The sequence below is a fragment of the Xylocopa sonorina genome, chromosome 13 (assembly GCF_050948175.1).
Source record: "Xylocopa sonorina isolate GNS202 chromosome 13, iyXylSono1_principal, whole genome shotgun sequence".
NCBI classification, from domain to species: domain Eukaryota; kingdom Metazoa; phylum Arthropoda; class Insecta; order Hymenoptera; family Apidae; genus Xylocopa; species Xylocopa sonorina.
Window position 1 is genome coordinate 7,443,607 of NC_135205.1, and position 16,140 is coordinate 7,459,746.

A 16,140-nucleotide genomic window follows, 5' to 3' on the forward strand; every position below is an offset into this window, starting at 1 on the left:
TGAGAAACTTTCAACGGAGAACGAGTACTTTAGAAATAGAACGTGCAGTTTTCCTTTCCGTTTCCAACCTCCCGCTTTCTACCCGCTTTCACCTCCTTCCTTCAAAAATTTCAACCCCTTCACGATCATCGGCTCGCTTTCGACTGCGTATCCACCTGTGTTGGGCTTTACCGAGTTAAAACTCTACCAAGTCATCTTCCTTCGTATCACTACGAATCTACGACAAGATACCATAAATTATCCTAACAATGACACTTTCGAACCTTTACGGAAGTTCGTTGTTCACCATCCTCTAATTATTGGCTCTCGCTTTGGTATTCATAAGCGAATTGGTACTTTCTCAATTAAACGACGAGATATGCACTCGATTTCTGCATATCTTATTACCTCAATGGTCCGCCGGCGGTGTTCGACGAGAAAAACACAAGGATCGGAATAGTCTGACAGTGAAGATTAAGAATTCGAATCGGTAGAATGTACCTACCTAACCACTATGAACCAGTAGCATGGCGTGTTTTGTAGGGAGGACACGTGCAGCACATGTTTAAGTTTTAAGTGACAGCAACAGTCCAAACATGTCGGGAACAAGTTAGAACTGGTACAAGTCACCGCGACAGTATCCTTCTTTACCCTTCTGGAACTCGACACACTTCAGAATCTAATCAATTATGTGAAAGAGATATCAAGATTAAACACAGTATCGGATAAATTGTTTTAGAACACTTTTGTCGTTAGCCTTGTTATTCTTGGTTTCTGTCAAATTTAATTAATCTCTTTTTACATTACAATTTTCTAATTAGCTTCCTTCCCTTGTCCCCCGCTTGTGATTTATATGAAAACTATCCCGAATCGATATAGCTTAACACGAGAAACGCATAGGTGTACCTACATTTTTTCGTACGACACTCTATGGAAAAACAGAAGACCCGAGACGAGAGAGAGAGAGAGAGAGAGAGAGAAAGAGTGTCACAGTGTCAGCGGCGGTGAAAAATTTGCCAATTAAAAAAATCTCATTTCTCCCTGTAACGAGGGGCGGCGTGCAATTAATGTCAGCAACGAAAATGATTTATGGGGCGAGGCAGGAGAGGATGCGAGTCGTAGACGTGACGCGCTAGCTTATCATAAATTAATGAATTATTATAAGTTCTCGGTGTGTGGCTTGTGAGTACGAGAACGGCAGTAACGCGTGCGCGTTGCGTCAATATCGTATTTAAAATATTCATCGGTAAGTAGATACGGGTATTCCGTTGTGCAAGAAATTTTCTCCATGCCGTATTTATATCGCGTAAAACTTTAATGCGTGTCGGTAACTTTCTTTAGGGTGAAACGACCGATAAAAAAAAGGCGCCGGAAGGTCTATCTATGCACGTTGCGCACAGAAGACATCGACCGTTGTCGAAAAAACATTATCAACTTTCCCGTAATACTCTCTTTCTTTGGCAGATGTACAGATATCTCTTATTATATGTACAGATAAAATAAGATCTCTTCTAAATAAAATTCTGAAATAAAAATCTTCCTCGTCTCCTTTTGTATCTCTATCCTTTTGAAGGTGTTTCTTAGCCATTCTCCTTTCCGCTTGATACCAGATCTATTAAGAACTGCACTCTGAAGATGCGAATCAAGGTTAAGTGCAAATTAATCTGGCCGAATGTACAAGGGGAATAGGATCGTGAAGCATACCCGATTGACCGTGTTCGTACATACGTTCGTATACCGAGGCTTGAATATTCTTCGAAATTAAACATCTCCGCGAATCTCCAAATATTTTTATATCCCCACTGTCCTAGAACATGGTAGATGCTAATTATTATAATAACCACATTATATTTAAATAATAATATAATAATAACCGATTAAATAATAATATAATAATACCGAGCGTTCGCATTTTATGCACACATATGCACATTCACGCGATCGTTCGTTTCCATTATTTTATCGACTTGTTATCGACCACTACTATTCGCAAAACTTAAATCTTTTTTGACTAACACAGGTATACTTCATTCGCAAGAAACGTCCTCTTTTGCTCGCGCGAACATAAATAACGCGAACAACGTACAAACGAGGAGTAAATATACACGTGTTTAGAAATGGGGGGAGGGGGAGGGAAATATTATAGAGGAATTTTTCATTTTTTTTTAAATAAAACTTGTCAAAAGATAATCGCGTTTTCCTACATCGTCGACAGTGGCTCGTTACGGGAGACGTAACTCGCTGATCGACCCATAGACGCCGCCACCGTCGGCAACATGGCCACGTGCTAGACGTGTTTACGTGAACTGCGTAATCTTTCGTATTTTTCTCGCTTCGTGTAGCAAAGTGTTAACCGCGAGAGATTACAGCGCCGAATCTAGTATCATGCGTGCGTTGTGACTGGCAGCCGTTAACGTGCTCCTCGTGGGGATGGCCGATGCGGATGCGCCTATTCCGAGGTGCACCTGCGACGTCAAGAATCTGACTACCTGTTCCCCTGTCAATCAAGATTCACCCACGAGTAGAGTCGTAGGAAGTTACAGGCCACATGGAAGCCTCGCCAGGATACTTTACGACAAACAGAGGGCGGACGAACAACTCGAGGTCTATGACAAAACCCAGGTAAATAGCATCGTATCTAGGTTACATTTCCTTCGGTATCTCTAAACCGCGCGTATTCCGTTCTCGTTGTCGCCGCCTGGGGTCACGTCAGTGCCCTCAGGGCCGTATACACGCCTGGTGCCGGTTCCTCTTACCATTATCACGCGTTATCTTTATCGTTCATCGAATCATTTTTGGAACCAATTCAATCACTATTTGCGAACATGCCTCGAAACAGGCTTAAACGATCGTTCACTCGCTCGTTATTTTAATCGCTTCATTCAATTAATATAACACTATATAATAGGTCGAACGAGAAATCTCGTTTCCGAGAAAGGACCTCTCTCGAATCTTGTGGCTCCGTAAATTCGAAGCGACGTGCGTACGTACGCGAGCCAACAGGGTAATTGGGTTGCGGGCAGAGGAAACGGCAACGAAGGGTTTACCGGGCGAGGGGCTGATGGGGTGATGGGGCGAGCGGTAATAATTAGCACAATTACCGTACAAGGCCAACCACTGACTGTATCCTCTTTCCTCGAGCGATGCTACTCAAGAGTCAAGAGCGTGCTCAGTAATTACGGGATAATTACGTCCTTGATATTCCTAAAACATCTTCGAACACCGCTCCGGGCCACTGTCCAAGACTTATCGTTACTTTCCATACACCAGTTCGCCCTACTTAGAATTCCTAATCGCTACTAGAAACCTAATCGCGCAAACTAACATCGTTTAACATACATTTCAAATTGACGCGTACGCTACTCATCTAGCGGAAAGAAGAAGCTTTTATCGGTGCTGCGAGAACCTTTCGCGGGTCCTGGTACAGAAAAAGGGAACGATCCCATTTCGGTTGCGCGGAAACGAGAAATTTGAAATTCGTGCTAAGGGACGCCCCCGCGAGATTTCACTCCGTGGCAGCCAAAAGTAGCTCTACTGTATAAAATACAGTAGAAACGTATGTGTATGTATGTATATAGGATCCCGTCTAATATCCTGTGAGCGAGCGGTCTGAAAACTTTGCACTTAGACGGAACCACGTGGGTGCGTGAGACTCCGGTGATGTTTTAAGGTTCTCAAAAGGCTGCCACATCGCGTCCGCTTGCTCATAGATAGAGAAAGGGTGGGGGGAGGGTGGTTTAGGATGTTGCTTTTCAATTATTAACGGCGACTGATGGATGAGGCTCTGGAGGAAAAGAAATAGAAAGCCTCCCCTCATAATGTGTGTGCAGCAACCAGTACGTTCGCCTAATCTCGTCGAAATTTTAACTCACCTTGTGCATGCTGAAGCTTAATTTATGTATTATTTCGCGACGTTAAAAGTGTTCCTTTCCAATATAGAGAAGAAATAAGGAAAAAGACACGATTACATCGAACATAAGATAAGATAAGATAGATAAGATAAAATGCAAAACTATGCGTAATACATATAATATCGATGATACGGCTCTTAAATTTCAAATATAATTCAAATAATATCCAAATATTTGATCAGTGGTAGTCGTTTAATGACAATCGGCGATAACGTGCTCTAGAACATAGTGAACAAAGTATGTTCGATCGCTGCTTAAAAAGAAGAGAAGCAAAACTGAAAGGGGATACGAGTTGTGTTTATAGGCCGTGAAACGAAATCCAGATGATCTTTCGTTCGTCTGCAGTCACGGTAAATTCGCGTATGGCCGGTGAATGTTCGTTTATCAAGTGGTATGATCATGGTCGTGGCGTGCGTCGTGCGCGTACGCGGTGGTAGATCAGGCGCGTCGAAAAACTGATTTCTTGACTGTTCGAATACACGCACGATTCTTCGAACAGAGCCGTATTTATGTCTTTATTCGTAAGCAGAATACCGGTTTCCACGGTGGAGCACACGATCTCTACGGGACGGATTCTCGTGCTCCCGTACACGATGCGCTTTGTCGCCGAAATTTCTTGCGTATACGACGACGCCAGTCCTCCGATGCACGACGTGGTACTAAAAAACCGATGTTCAGAGACAAGTCGGTCAAACGAAGGATTTCATTGGACCCATCCTTCCCGGCCCCCATTGGTATTTCGCATTTTTACCGATTTCTCGGCTTAGCTATTTTGAGATTTTTACGAGATCAGTTTGGATAATATTATCTCGATGACCGAAAAAGGCTGTGGAAAAATCTTTGAAAGGGCGTGAAAAAGGGGTCGATGGAGACGGTCGAGCCGCACGCATAATAATTTGCAAGTTATTTTACGCGGGTATACGGATCGGATAACGAAGCCGCGGGACGGGCACACAGATCGTTATCGGCTCGTTCTCGAAATATTCCTTTGGGGCACTACGTAAGTCCAGGATCGTAGGTAACCAGAGAGTACTCTTCCACTCGTTTCACGCATGATCGGTCGCGTCTCTCTCGCTGGCCAAAGCGACTCGAAATGATTATATCGATACCTTGGACGTATTATCGCAATACATCGCAAGTATATAGTTGTCCACGTTAGTAGATATTGGTAGGTATAATTTACACTAACAATAGATGGGCAATCTAGCTTTTCGCAAAATTCTCCAGCTTTAGATAGATACCGGGTTATCCAAGATATTCGCGAGATTCGAATTACTTTTATTCGTCCCGCAAACGAACTGATACAATTCCAGAGGCGGTACGGCACGGCCTGCTTCGTTAGCCGATCGTTGATCTCGATGGAAACTCTTCACGGTTAGTTACACGCCAACGCTTTCCGCGCACCGTCGCTTTTCCGATCAAGAAACTCTCCCTTCACCCGCCAATGCTCAGGGTACGTAGCCGTTTGATCAATTAAATACAGGTAGGTACTATTCCTTCCAAAATCTTCCGAAATATTACCTACTCGGAAGAAAAGAATTGCCAATCATTATCGGAGAGCGAAACTTTAATGCGGCATTTTTTTTTTTTTTTTTTTTTTTTTTTTTACAAAAGATGCACAAAAGGTGAACAAATTAAAAAACGAAAATAAAAGCTAAACTATGTTAAAGGACCGATTAAATCTGGCTGGCGACGTCCAACAACGTATCAATGAAAAGTTTTCCATCGAGTACACGAAAAGATGGCGTCGGTTCGGCTCGTGCCCGCCACCGCCTCCAGCAATAACATAATGGCACAGGAAGAGAATGCGTTTGACTCGCGATCCAACACGGCCGAGGAATCCGAAGAGCTCCACGTACGAGCAGCCAAACATCCCTAGTATCCCTCGTGGAAAGCATAAACTGCTCCTCGACCGGCGTTGTTTATCGTTCACGATTTATGCATCGGGTTTACGCATGCTTCGAGTCCCACCCGTTCCGTCGAAAGGATCTTCTTTGAAACGATGTCGAAGATACAATAAAAGAAAAAAAAAAAAAATAGTACTTGGCAACTAATTGCGAAATTCTCTACTTATGAAAAACAGAACAAAATATATGGAAAGAGAGAAGATTCTTTCTTACATTCTTTCTCCCCGTTCTATATAGGTGGCGCATTGAAGTAGCTGAAAGTTCGATTAAACGACTCCAAGTTAAATTAAATATAATGCGAGTGCAGGCGAATAAAATGAAAGCGAAACAGGAAATATGTTTAGTCCTGTTTGTTTTATAGTAGCTGACGGCTCCCGCCGTTTGTCGGGGTGCATCGTGAGACGTTGATTTAGATGAGCGTGATTTCCGAGTTGGCTACTCGTTGCCCGAGTCGGTTGCCGATTGGTACGTTAATGCTAGACTGTACGGTGCGAGGTGTGCGAATCTCGAAGCTCTTTGCTTTTTCATTTCAGAAGATTTCCACCATCTTCGTCTCGTGTCGCCTTGCAGAAACTCCCCACTAATGACACGAAGAGGAATGTTGTCCGGCTGTGCGCGACCGTGTCAGTAGCCATTTGTAATTCGCTGAGAAAAACTCGCGAAAAAGTCGAATGAAAGTGTGATGAATTAGCAATGCATGCTGCTAGCTATAATTAAAATCGTATGCCACTCTCTCTCTCTCTCTCTCTCTCTCCCTCCCCCCGTTCTCACTATTTCGATTCAATTACGTACGAAATGTCGTCAGCCGATCATTAGAGTAACGTTCGAGTTACATGATTCATTGCTTCGACGGATACGATCCGACTTGGATCGTAATTTTGCTCAAGTTCTTGGTCGATTTAATTAAAAATTGTAGCCAGCTATTCCTACGATTCTCGCTCACTTCTTACTTATGGAAAAAGTGAGTACCGCGTTAGTTGCGATCGATGGAATTTCATTTCTGAACTGAAATGAAATAGTGGAGGAGATAATTGGTCGGATCGAAGGAAAAGGGGATCTCACCTGAACCCATAGAGTCCGACGATGACAGAGTCGACAGAATATTAGCCAAGTTCGCCGGGAGTTAATTCCCCGAGGCTGAGAAGGGACTGTTTTAATTAGAGAATCTAATTGATGACCGCGTACGGCACGGCTGCCGAGTAATCCATAAACGACTTCTTAGGGCAGCGCACCTGGACACCATGGCGTTAATTACTCTTCTTCTGTGGTCAGGTCTTTCCATCTCCACCCCGCCCAATTTCTCCTTCGTCGTGCTTCTCGTTTCTTTTTTGGTCTTTCGACTCGCGCGGCTGAAAGAGGCGCGGAGAATAATGGATTGGGAGAGTAAAGGGAGGGCGGGTAAGCGTAAGAAAAAAGAACGAAGAGAGGAAAGCGGACGATTGGTAACGTAAAGGAGTAAAAGAGAAGATGGGCACGTGGAAAAAGGGAGGAGGACGTAAGGTAGAGAATGGGAGAGAAAGCAACAAGTGTCCCCCGTCGCGAAGCGCAAAAGCATTCCTAATTACGTCCCTGCCCTTGGAGCGAAACGAGACAAAAAGCGCGTTGATTACATTTTCGTATAATTTCATCGGTCGGCTCTCGCCATTAAGAGCCACCACCGCGCGCAAATTAGATCGATTCCTTAATATCCCGAGGCCGCGTAATTGGTTCTCATTCTCGGAAGCTGACGGTGAAATCGGATATCTGTCGTGTACCAGCGAGTCCCAGTGGATCGAGCTTGGACCGCTGTGGCTGCTGCCGGTGGCGATGCTGTCGCTGCTTTGCTAGCTACTTTTGCTGCCGCTGCTGCTGCTGCTGCTGTTGCTGCTGTTGCTGCTGCTGCTGCTGCTGCTGCTGCTGCTGCTGCTGAATGGCTGCCGGTGCCTCTGGACCGGTCAACGTAATTGCTTCACCGACTGTTTTGCGGTTTCGCGCCGAAACCGCCCGGCTAGCCTCCACCGGCCAGAAATATCGTTAATGTCGCGATACGCAGCCTCGATAATGAAGCGAGAAACACTTTTTGCCGGACACCTTGCGGGATGTTAATGAATCGCAAGGGGCCAGTGGTTCTTATTTCGACGCATTAACTCACCGCGAAATTTTACGGGGAGACCGTGATTGCCTCGTGAAATTGAAAATATTATAGTATTCCGTCGATACGGACCTGTACCCGAAACCTGAGGAAACCCGGTTGATTGGTTGGTTGCTTGCTTACCAACTGGTTACCATCCTATCCTGTTGATTAATAGTTCATTCTGCTTTCTGTTACAGTGGTACAAAGTGGATAGAACGAAAATCCGAGAAGATTTGCTGCGTTTATGGATTCCCCTTGGCGCGGGACCTCGTTACGACCAACCCGACAAAACCGCCGAGATCTTTCTAATGAAATCCATCGAGAGATCGGACTCGTTACCATTGCAAGCGTGGCACTCTTTGGCCAGATCTGCTTTGTCCTGGTTCATCAGCCGGACATCCATAAATGGGTGAGTAGTAGTAGGTTGATCAGGTAAAAAAAAAAAAAAGATCGATCGCATACCCCTTTACGCGTGTAGCGTTAGCGGTGCTCTACGAAGCTGTCCGTAGAGCTGGGGCAAGGCCGGGACCTTGACCGAGCAAGGGCAGATCGTTTGCGAGGTGATGAAAGGAGGTTTTCCCTTCACGCCGGTTAATTAATAACCACGCAGATACGATCTCCGCCTATCTGGCCGTCCGATGAGCCTCGACAAGCTGGTGGCAAAAGCTTCTTTCTGGCACGAGGTTCTACCGTTGCTGGTTCGGCTGGTGAGCTGGCTCCTCTTCTCGACCACCGGACGGCAAAAGAGAAAGAGGGGAAACCCGAAGAGAAAAGGAGCGGCAGAGACAACCTGGTGTGGTACCTGGCAGAAAGAGAGAGAGGCGGCGGTTATTGATGACCAGCTTTGTTTGCCCCCCGAACCGTTTATTAAAATCCAGCGCGGGTGATTAACCTCTCCTTGTGCGCGTCGTCCTCCTGGCAGCTACCAGCCGAAACACCTCCGCAGCCACACCATCTCTGCCGTGTATACGGGATTGACCGGGTGGGAACCGTTTATTAAAATCCAGCACCGGCCGTCCGCGTGCTACTAGGCGGAACAGCCACCGCCACAGGTCGCTTCATGAATTAGAATGATGCGCGGCTTTCTTTCTCAGGGCCCAGGAGGCAGGATTGAGCAATTAACGCGTTCCGAACACGTTCGACAAATCTCCGGTAAAGCTCCTGGTTTTTCAACCAAACGAATCTAACCTAACAAAATCACGCGGTATTCATTTACAACTTAGCTTATAGACTTATATTATACAACTCGGCTTAGAAGACTTCCCGTCGAAACGAACCTGGCTTAAATAACAATTAGCAACCACCGTCTTACGATTTTATTAAGCGTTAATCGTGAACGAGTATCGACGCAGAAATGAAAGAGCAAACGACCAAACTAGTATCAAAAGAACGACCAAGGAGTCACCCGAGTGACGTTCACGTGACATTGCAACGCAACGCACCCGCTGAGAATATTAATTACATTCTCCCGGCTCTCAGGGCTGATCTCTTGCATCTTGGTAGCTCCCTGGTAGCTTCGAGACAAGTTCGCTCGTCTCACAAATTAATCATAATTACCGTTGAAATGTCCTCCACCATTACCAAGGGAGAGTAATACCGTCGCAGAACCTACATATTGTACATAAATACCTGTTGAAATGCATTGGCTTTGACAGCTTTGGATACTCGTATCGTAGAATATACATAGAGAGTGTACTTCTAATTTACAATTGACAATTCCCGTCCGAAACGGAGGAAGATACCCAGGAACGGGCATTTCCCGAGTTCCATGCGAACGAAAGGGTTAACGGAGCGTAATTAACAGAGCGCAAACTCAGGATGAAGGAAGGGATAGCGCGCGGGAATTTGGCGCCGCCTCTTATTCGGTTCTAATTACACACCGGTCGTAGCCATGGGACAGAAAGAAAACCAGGAATCCGACAGTTCTCGACGAAGCGAGGTCGACGCCCACGAGAAGGTTTTCCATTAGACGCGAGAATTCGCGCCTGCGCCTCTCAATTAATTAGAGAGAGGGTTGGTTACCAATCGAGAGGAGAACCGGGGAGCGCCGCGCAAACGCGCTAATAATAATTGCTAACCAACGAGACTCGTCTGTGTCTCTGTGGACCAATCGTAGGGTGCTCTGATAACAGAAGCAGAGAGAATGGATTTGCGAGACGATTAGTACTCAATTATTGTGTCAATTTAGTCTAATTTCTAACAACGTGTTTCATTATTTACCGAGAAATAATAATTATCCTGCACGATGTCTGTAGTTGAGGTTCAGAATAAGAAGAGTAAGAAAATGATAGTGCTCGTTAATACGAATAATACTGGGATGGACCTTGTGTGATCGAGTCACTGGGCTTTTTATTTTTTTATGCACCCCTTTCCCGACGCACCTTCGAACGAGCATAGCGATGCGATCTATCCGATCCGTAAACTATTATATATGCGATAAAAGATTGTGTTTGCGGCTAAACAAGAGGAAGATGATCATCTTTCCTGTACGTATCGGTAAATGCAAACCGGTATTCCTACAGAATAGCTACGTAGAGAAACCGTGGTCCGAACGCAACCCTACGGGATTACATACGCACGCGAGGGTGTCGTTCGTAATAAGAGTGCTGCGTTCGTATACTTAAATCGCACTACGATAGCAGCTGGTCGCCTGCTGATTGAAACTTAACGAACGAATAGGAGGATTAAATTACTTCCAGTTTAGGTTCTGTGTCTGAAACAAGTGATCACCTACGCGCTTACCCAAGTATCAACGAAAATGCGTGGAAATACACGCGTCTAAAACGTCCAAAGAGGAGGTCCCGGCCGTAGATCGAACACGCTCGCGAGGAACCTGCACTTGAGAAAGCTCTTCTAACTCATTATAGGTACATGTATAGATAGTATGTATACAATATGTACATAGTATGTACTCACGTTATAGAGTCGATAGAATGGAAGATCCCGGTGGGGGCAAGATACGTTGACCTTACACGCGACGATCGAAGAAAGCTCAGCTTCTGTGAAACAACGACATCTTCGAACGTTATTTATATTTCGAGCAAACTACATTTGAATTTTATTATATTTATTCAACTTTGTTGTTAGATCAATCGTTTATTTCTTAAAATTTATTATATTTCTAGCGTAACGAGAACGATTAATAAAAAATTTTGCCAAAATATTCGCTTGTGTAACATGTTATTTTCATCATTTTCGATACTCGTTTTTTTGTTGTTTTTTCCTTTCTTCGGTTCTCGGTGGTTTCTGACAGAGAACAACCTCGGCTTTGTCACTGCGCGACTACCCAACTAACTAAGAATTTCAAAATAGTTGGTACGTCAGTCACGACACAGGGTCACCACGTCTACATACCACAGCTGCGTAGGAACGCAAACGTTTCAAGATCACAATATGTGTCGAACAACGTTTCCAGGGATGAAAAGGCGGGTAGCTTCTCTCCTATGGGACGAACCCTTATCCCCCTTAACTCCGTCTGCACAACGTTGTTATTTTGACCCTTCCCGCCGGACGCCGACATTTGCAAAACTCGGACGTGTACAATAGTAATTATTGTCCACCTTCCCACCCTGTACTCGTAGCAACCCGCCACCAACAGCAAAGACTGGCGTGGCCTCCCCTCCACCGTTCGTCGACGAGGTGGTTCACGGTCCACGCCTACCCAGCATCCCTATAGAAACTTCGAGTTACACGCTTTCCCCTCTTTTCTTCCTTTCGTTTCTCTTCATCCCGCCCCATCGCCGGAAACTTCTGGTCACTCACACCCGCGCTGCAAACGAGAAAGAGAGTAAAACCGACTAACGAGACGAGCCGCGCCGTCAACAAAGTGGGGCGGGGGAATGCTAAATAGTCGCTACGTTTTTCTTTCTCTCTCCCCCCGGTTTCTTTCCCTGCACACTGTCACATACCTGCACACTCCCCACCGTTACAGCTTCCCCTCTGCGCGGAGACTGCTCCTGCACTGCCGAAATAACCTAACCCCCATCGTGCCGAACAAACCTACGAGTGGTAACGGAAATAACCGAACGACCCCGAGCACACCCGTCCGCGATTCACATCGTCGCCCGCGAACGCACACCAGCCGCGACCGTCTCTGTCCGTCCTTTCTTTTATCCTATATCTCTACCTACTACATCTGCATATGCATGCGTGTCAATGTGCGTGGTTTCGTTTCGCTTCATTTCGTCGTAGAACCTACCAACTACGTCGAAACGAAACAACTATTTTCACCGAAGCTCCTCGTTGTCTTTCGATATTTCACTTTCTAATTGAAAAATTAACATTACTTTACTTGCACGTCGAATAATACAAATTTTATTGTGCAAATTTTAGCAACAATATTTAAAGAGATGATTGAGGTACAGATGGGAGAGGAGAAAGGTCGGGATAACGCCCGGATTCTGCTCGTTCGGAACGACAAACGAAGGTAAAGATGACTGGACGGATTCCTTAAGTGTTGCTCCAATCAGATCCCATGTCACTTGGTTCATTAATCCATTCAGAGCGTACTTTGAAATGTTCCACGTAGTATTATGTACAGCGTTACGCCGTTCTCGAATGTAACGACGTGAATCTGTGTAATGCCGTTCAGAGTCCAGGGAATCTCGAGCGTGACGAGATTCAATCAAATTATAATTGTATGGCGTCGATGTATCTCTTTGAAACGGTTTTGAATCGGCTGAATCAAACTTTGCATCCATAAATATTATACACGCTTGTTAAATTCTCGCCACTGGCGTATATACATATTATTCATTTACATATGTTTATAAATTTGTTCACCGAGTGATAATCTAATCTTAGATACGTGAATGTATCGGAAAGTATTTTTATAACGCTATCTTAGTATACCTTCGATTATTTGCACGGTCTGGAGAACGAAGGGGAAGAGATCGCGGGTGAAAACAGCGCGGCGCGGGAAAAAAAAAAAAGGGAACTAAAGAAATAGGTGTATCCAGAGCTGCGCAGCAATCCACGACAGAACGCAGCACGGCTTAAACGGGGATTTGCAAACAATAGGCCCGAAGCGGGGTGGATTCTTTAGATGGCGGCTTGATACCCATCGCATTTACATATTATTGCTATTATTAGGTAAACGGTCCTTCGAGCGCCTCTTTAACACTACGCGCTCGCCCTTCGAAGTATTTTACGAGCGACCACGAGAAGCCCTCACCGATAAAAGTCGAGGCCGTATCGAGAACAAGCCCCGTACTATTGCCTATTGCCGGACTAAAATTCAATCACCGCGAAAAACTTTACCCTTTTCTAACGCTTTGCGGCACAGATTTACTTCATTTTTAAATAAAGTTACAACAAGAGAGAGAGAGAGAGAGAGAGAGAGAGAGAGAGAGAGAGAGAGAGAGAGAGAGAGAGAGAGAGAGGGAGGGAGAGAGTGCAGGCACTAGAAAACAGAAAACAGAAGAGAGAAACATTGGCTTGTGCCTCGCACTGCGAAAGGGAGGAACAAGTATTTTTCCTTACTTACTTACTTACTTACTTACTTACTTACTTACTTACTTGTGTATATGCTGCGTACGCTGCTGTACATAATAGGGTCGAACAAGAAAAGTCGAGAGCAAAAGCGGTGTATTAATTATCGCTCGCGCGAAAAATCCGATTTGTGACCCGCGCGCGTCTACATTTTATGTGCACCCTTTCAATACGCTCTCCTCCCTTTCCATTTCTTTCACTCTTCTCCGCTCGGCTGTCTTGGCGAAAAGGAGATCGCTGTACAGCTGTAATACGTAACCATGGTGGTTGAGACTGACAATGGAAATAAGCCCAAAAATGAATACATAAGTAGATATACACGTCGAGGAACAGATTGGAAAAGGAAAAAATTCTCTCTTTCGTTCCTCGTTTCATCCTCTCCTCAAGGAAAGATGCTGGTTAATCGATGGTACCAAATTTGGTAGAGAGCGGAAGAGAGCGGAAGAGAGCGAGAAGAAGAGAAAAATATCAAGGTGGGCCCGCTAGGGAGGGGGCTACGGGACCACACCGTCGCCTTATTTATAACACCGGGGGTAACCGAATTCACGATCAAAATCCCGCGTTCCAAGCCATCGATGGATCGTCGTGGCCATGCACTGCATTACAGCGACGCGGTTCCTTTTTTTTTTCTTTTACAAGTTTCGGCCAATTATTCTTAGAAATGAAGCCTGAAAACATCCTAGTCGTTGAAGAAGGAAACATTTATAAGTTTGTTTTTTGTTGAATTCTTTCAGACTGCTCGGCCGTGGTTCCATGCATGTTTTCTCCTGCGAACAATTTCAAAAGTTAATAGATGCAAGCGGCTTTTCCGGACCGTGGCATTCGTTAGTGGATCTAGGAGCCGGCGACGGTGCCACCACTGCTCACGTTGCCCATCTATTTGAAAAAGTTTATGCCACAGACATATCAGCACCGATGAGATGGGCTCTGGCGAAAAGAAAATTTACGTAAGCATTTATCTTAAGATTTATAAACCTTTATCAATGATTAGTCAACAATTTCCGTCGAGAATTGAAACGAACCAGTTTCATCGAATATCAGAAAGTGTCTATTATACGTCGTAAGTGATATTAATTAAAAAATTGTGCTTTCGTTCTCTCGTCTGTCTCGGAGAAAATTCAATTTTCCAACTCACTATAATATAAATTCCTGAAATACTTTAAACTCGGTACCTAGTGTTAAAAGTACGAATTATAGATAAATAGGAGGATGAAGTGCTGGCGGAGAGGTCTAGGTGTGAAAATTAAAATGAAACATATCGTATAATTGAATTGAGTAAACGAGCGAATACCTAACATATTGCAAGGCAATGTCGTCCTGGTGCGCTACTAACAGAGTTTATGGCACCGAATTGATTGGAGTAGAGGTTTACGACGGTTTTACACCCGAGCTGTCTCGCGTCGATACGGTTACATTCGAGACTGTTCGAATTTTAAGTAAGCGACCGTACAGTCCGCGATGTACGCTCAACATTTTATAAAACTCCATTTACTCTTTTACACGTGAATTAAGATCTTCGATATCAGGATTCCGGTTATTATTAATAATCGTGTCTACCGTCTACTATCTATTATCGATAAAGATATATAGCTATATATGTTGCTACATATGTAGATATGCAGATAGGTATTTATTTGCTCCCGTACGATTTTACCATTAGCAGATACACCGTACAGCGGATAATAAATTGTTATAGCATTTTAGAATATAATTGACAGAATAAAATTATTTGATATATTACTCTATTCTAAAACGATAGGAAATTAAATGAAGAGTTAACTGTTGTCGTTATTTTTATTTCTCAGGGTGCTCGACGTTGAAAAATGGTACGAAACTGGCCCGTACAACGTGATCCTCTGCTTGAACCTATTGGACCGTTGCGATCGACCCAACACTCTACTTCGCCGTCTGAAGTCGTCTTTAGCTCCAGGTGGTCGTTTGATCGTGGCGGTGGTCCTTCCCTTCAGCCCTTACGTAGAAGTTGGCGAAAGGGGTGATCATAAACCATCGGAATATCTGCCAGTAAAAGGGAACGGCCTAGAAGGTCAAATAGCCAGCCTCGTCGACAGAGTTTTCGCTCCGTTGGGCTTAAGATGTCTTACGTGGAGCAAACTGCCTTACCTCTGCGAGGGGGATCTTGGCCAGGCCTATTACTTTCTCGACGACGTTGTCTTCGTTCTAGAGGCACAGCCCGTTAGTGCGCGATCCTCTCAATTTTCAATCGATTTTCAACCTACTATCTAGATTCTCCTACAATTCTCATTGGTTGGACACTTTTAGGACAGCTCGCGATACTCTGCCTCCGAATGGACACTCGCGGAGCCATCCGCGTGCGAACACGGACCGCGCGCGCCCGAACAACAGGCTGCTCATCAACGGAAATTTAACACAGGCAAGTCACACTTGTAAAAACTTTAATCATTGCTGTCCATCGATCCATTAGAATTTTATGCAAGAATACAGAAAAGCAATGCTGGCAAGCGACAACAAGAGCTTTACGTGCAGATACAGCGATAGACGTTGGTGTGTATTATTTATAATTCATCGTATCGATCGTGATTCGATGATTGCCCATTTATGCGATCGATAAATGAACAACAACAACAACAACAACAACAACAACACCAGCAGCAGCAGCAACGACAACGACAACAACGGCAACAACGGTGCGCATCTTATACACGATCTTACTCTCTTAAAAGTCGGAAGATGCAAGATACTTGTACACGGCGTTGCTATT

At 44.7% G+C, this 16,140-nt stretch overlaps 1 protein-coding gene across 2 annotated transcripts; it reads left to right on the plus strand.

Moving 5' to 3' along the window:
* Positions 1–2,246: 2,246 nt before the first annotated feature.
* LOC143430093 (protein-L-histidine N-pros-methyltransferase) lies at positions 2,247–15,887 on the plus strand. Of its 2 annotated transcripts, none has more exons than XM_076906079.1 (5): positions 2,247–2,601; positions 8,108–8,319; positions 14,135–14,347; positions 15,206–15,597; positions 15,681–15,887. In XM_076906079.1, exons 1-5 carry the CDS (start codon positions 2,410–2,412, stop codon positions 15,785–15,787), a joined length of 1,116 nt encoding a protein of 371 aa, XP_076762194.1. In that variant the 5' UTR covers positions 2,247–2,409; the 3' UTR covers positions 15,788–15,887. The 2 variants fall into 2 exon arrangements, with proteins under 2 accessions (XP_076762194.1, XP_076762193.1); XM_076906078.1 differs by having other exon boundaries at positions 15,206–15,593.
* Positions 15,888–16,140: the final 253 nt, after the last annotated feature.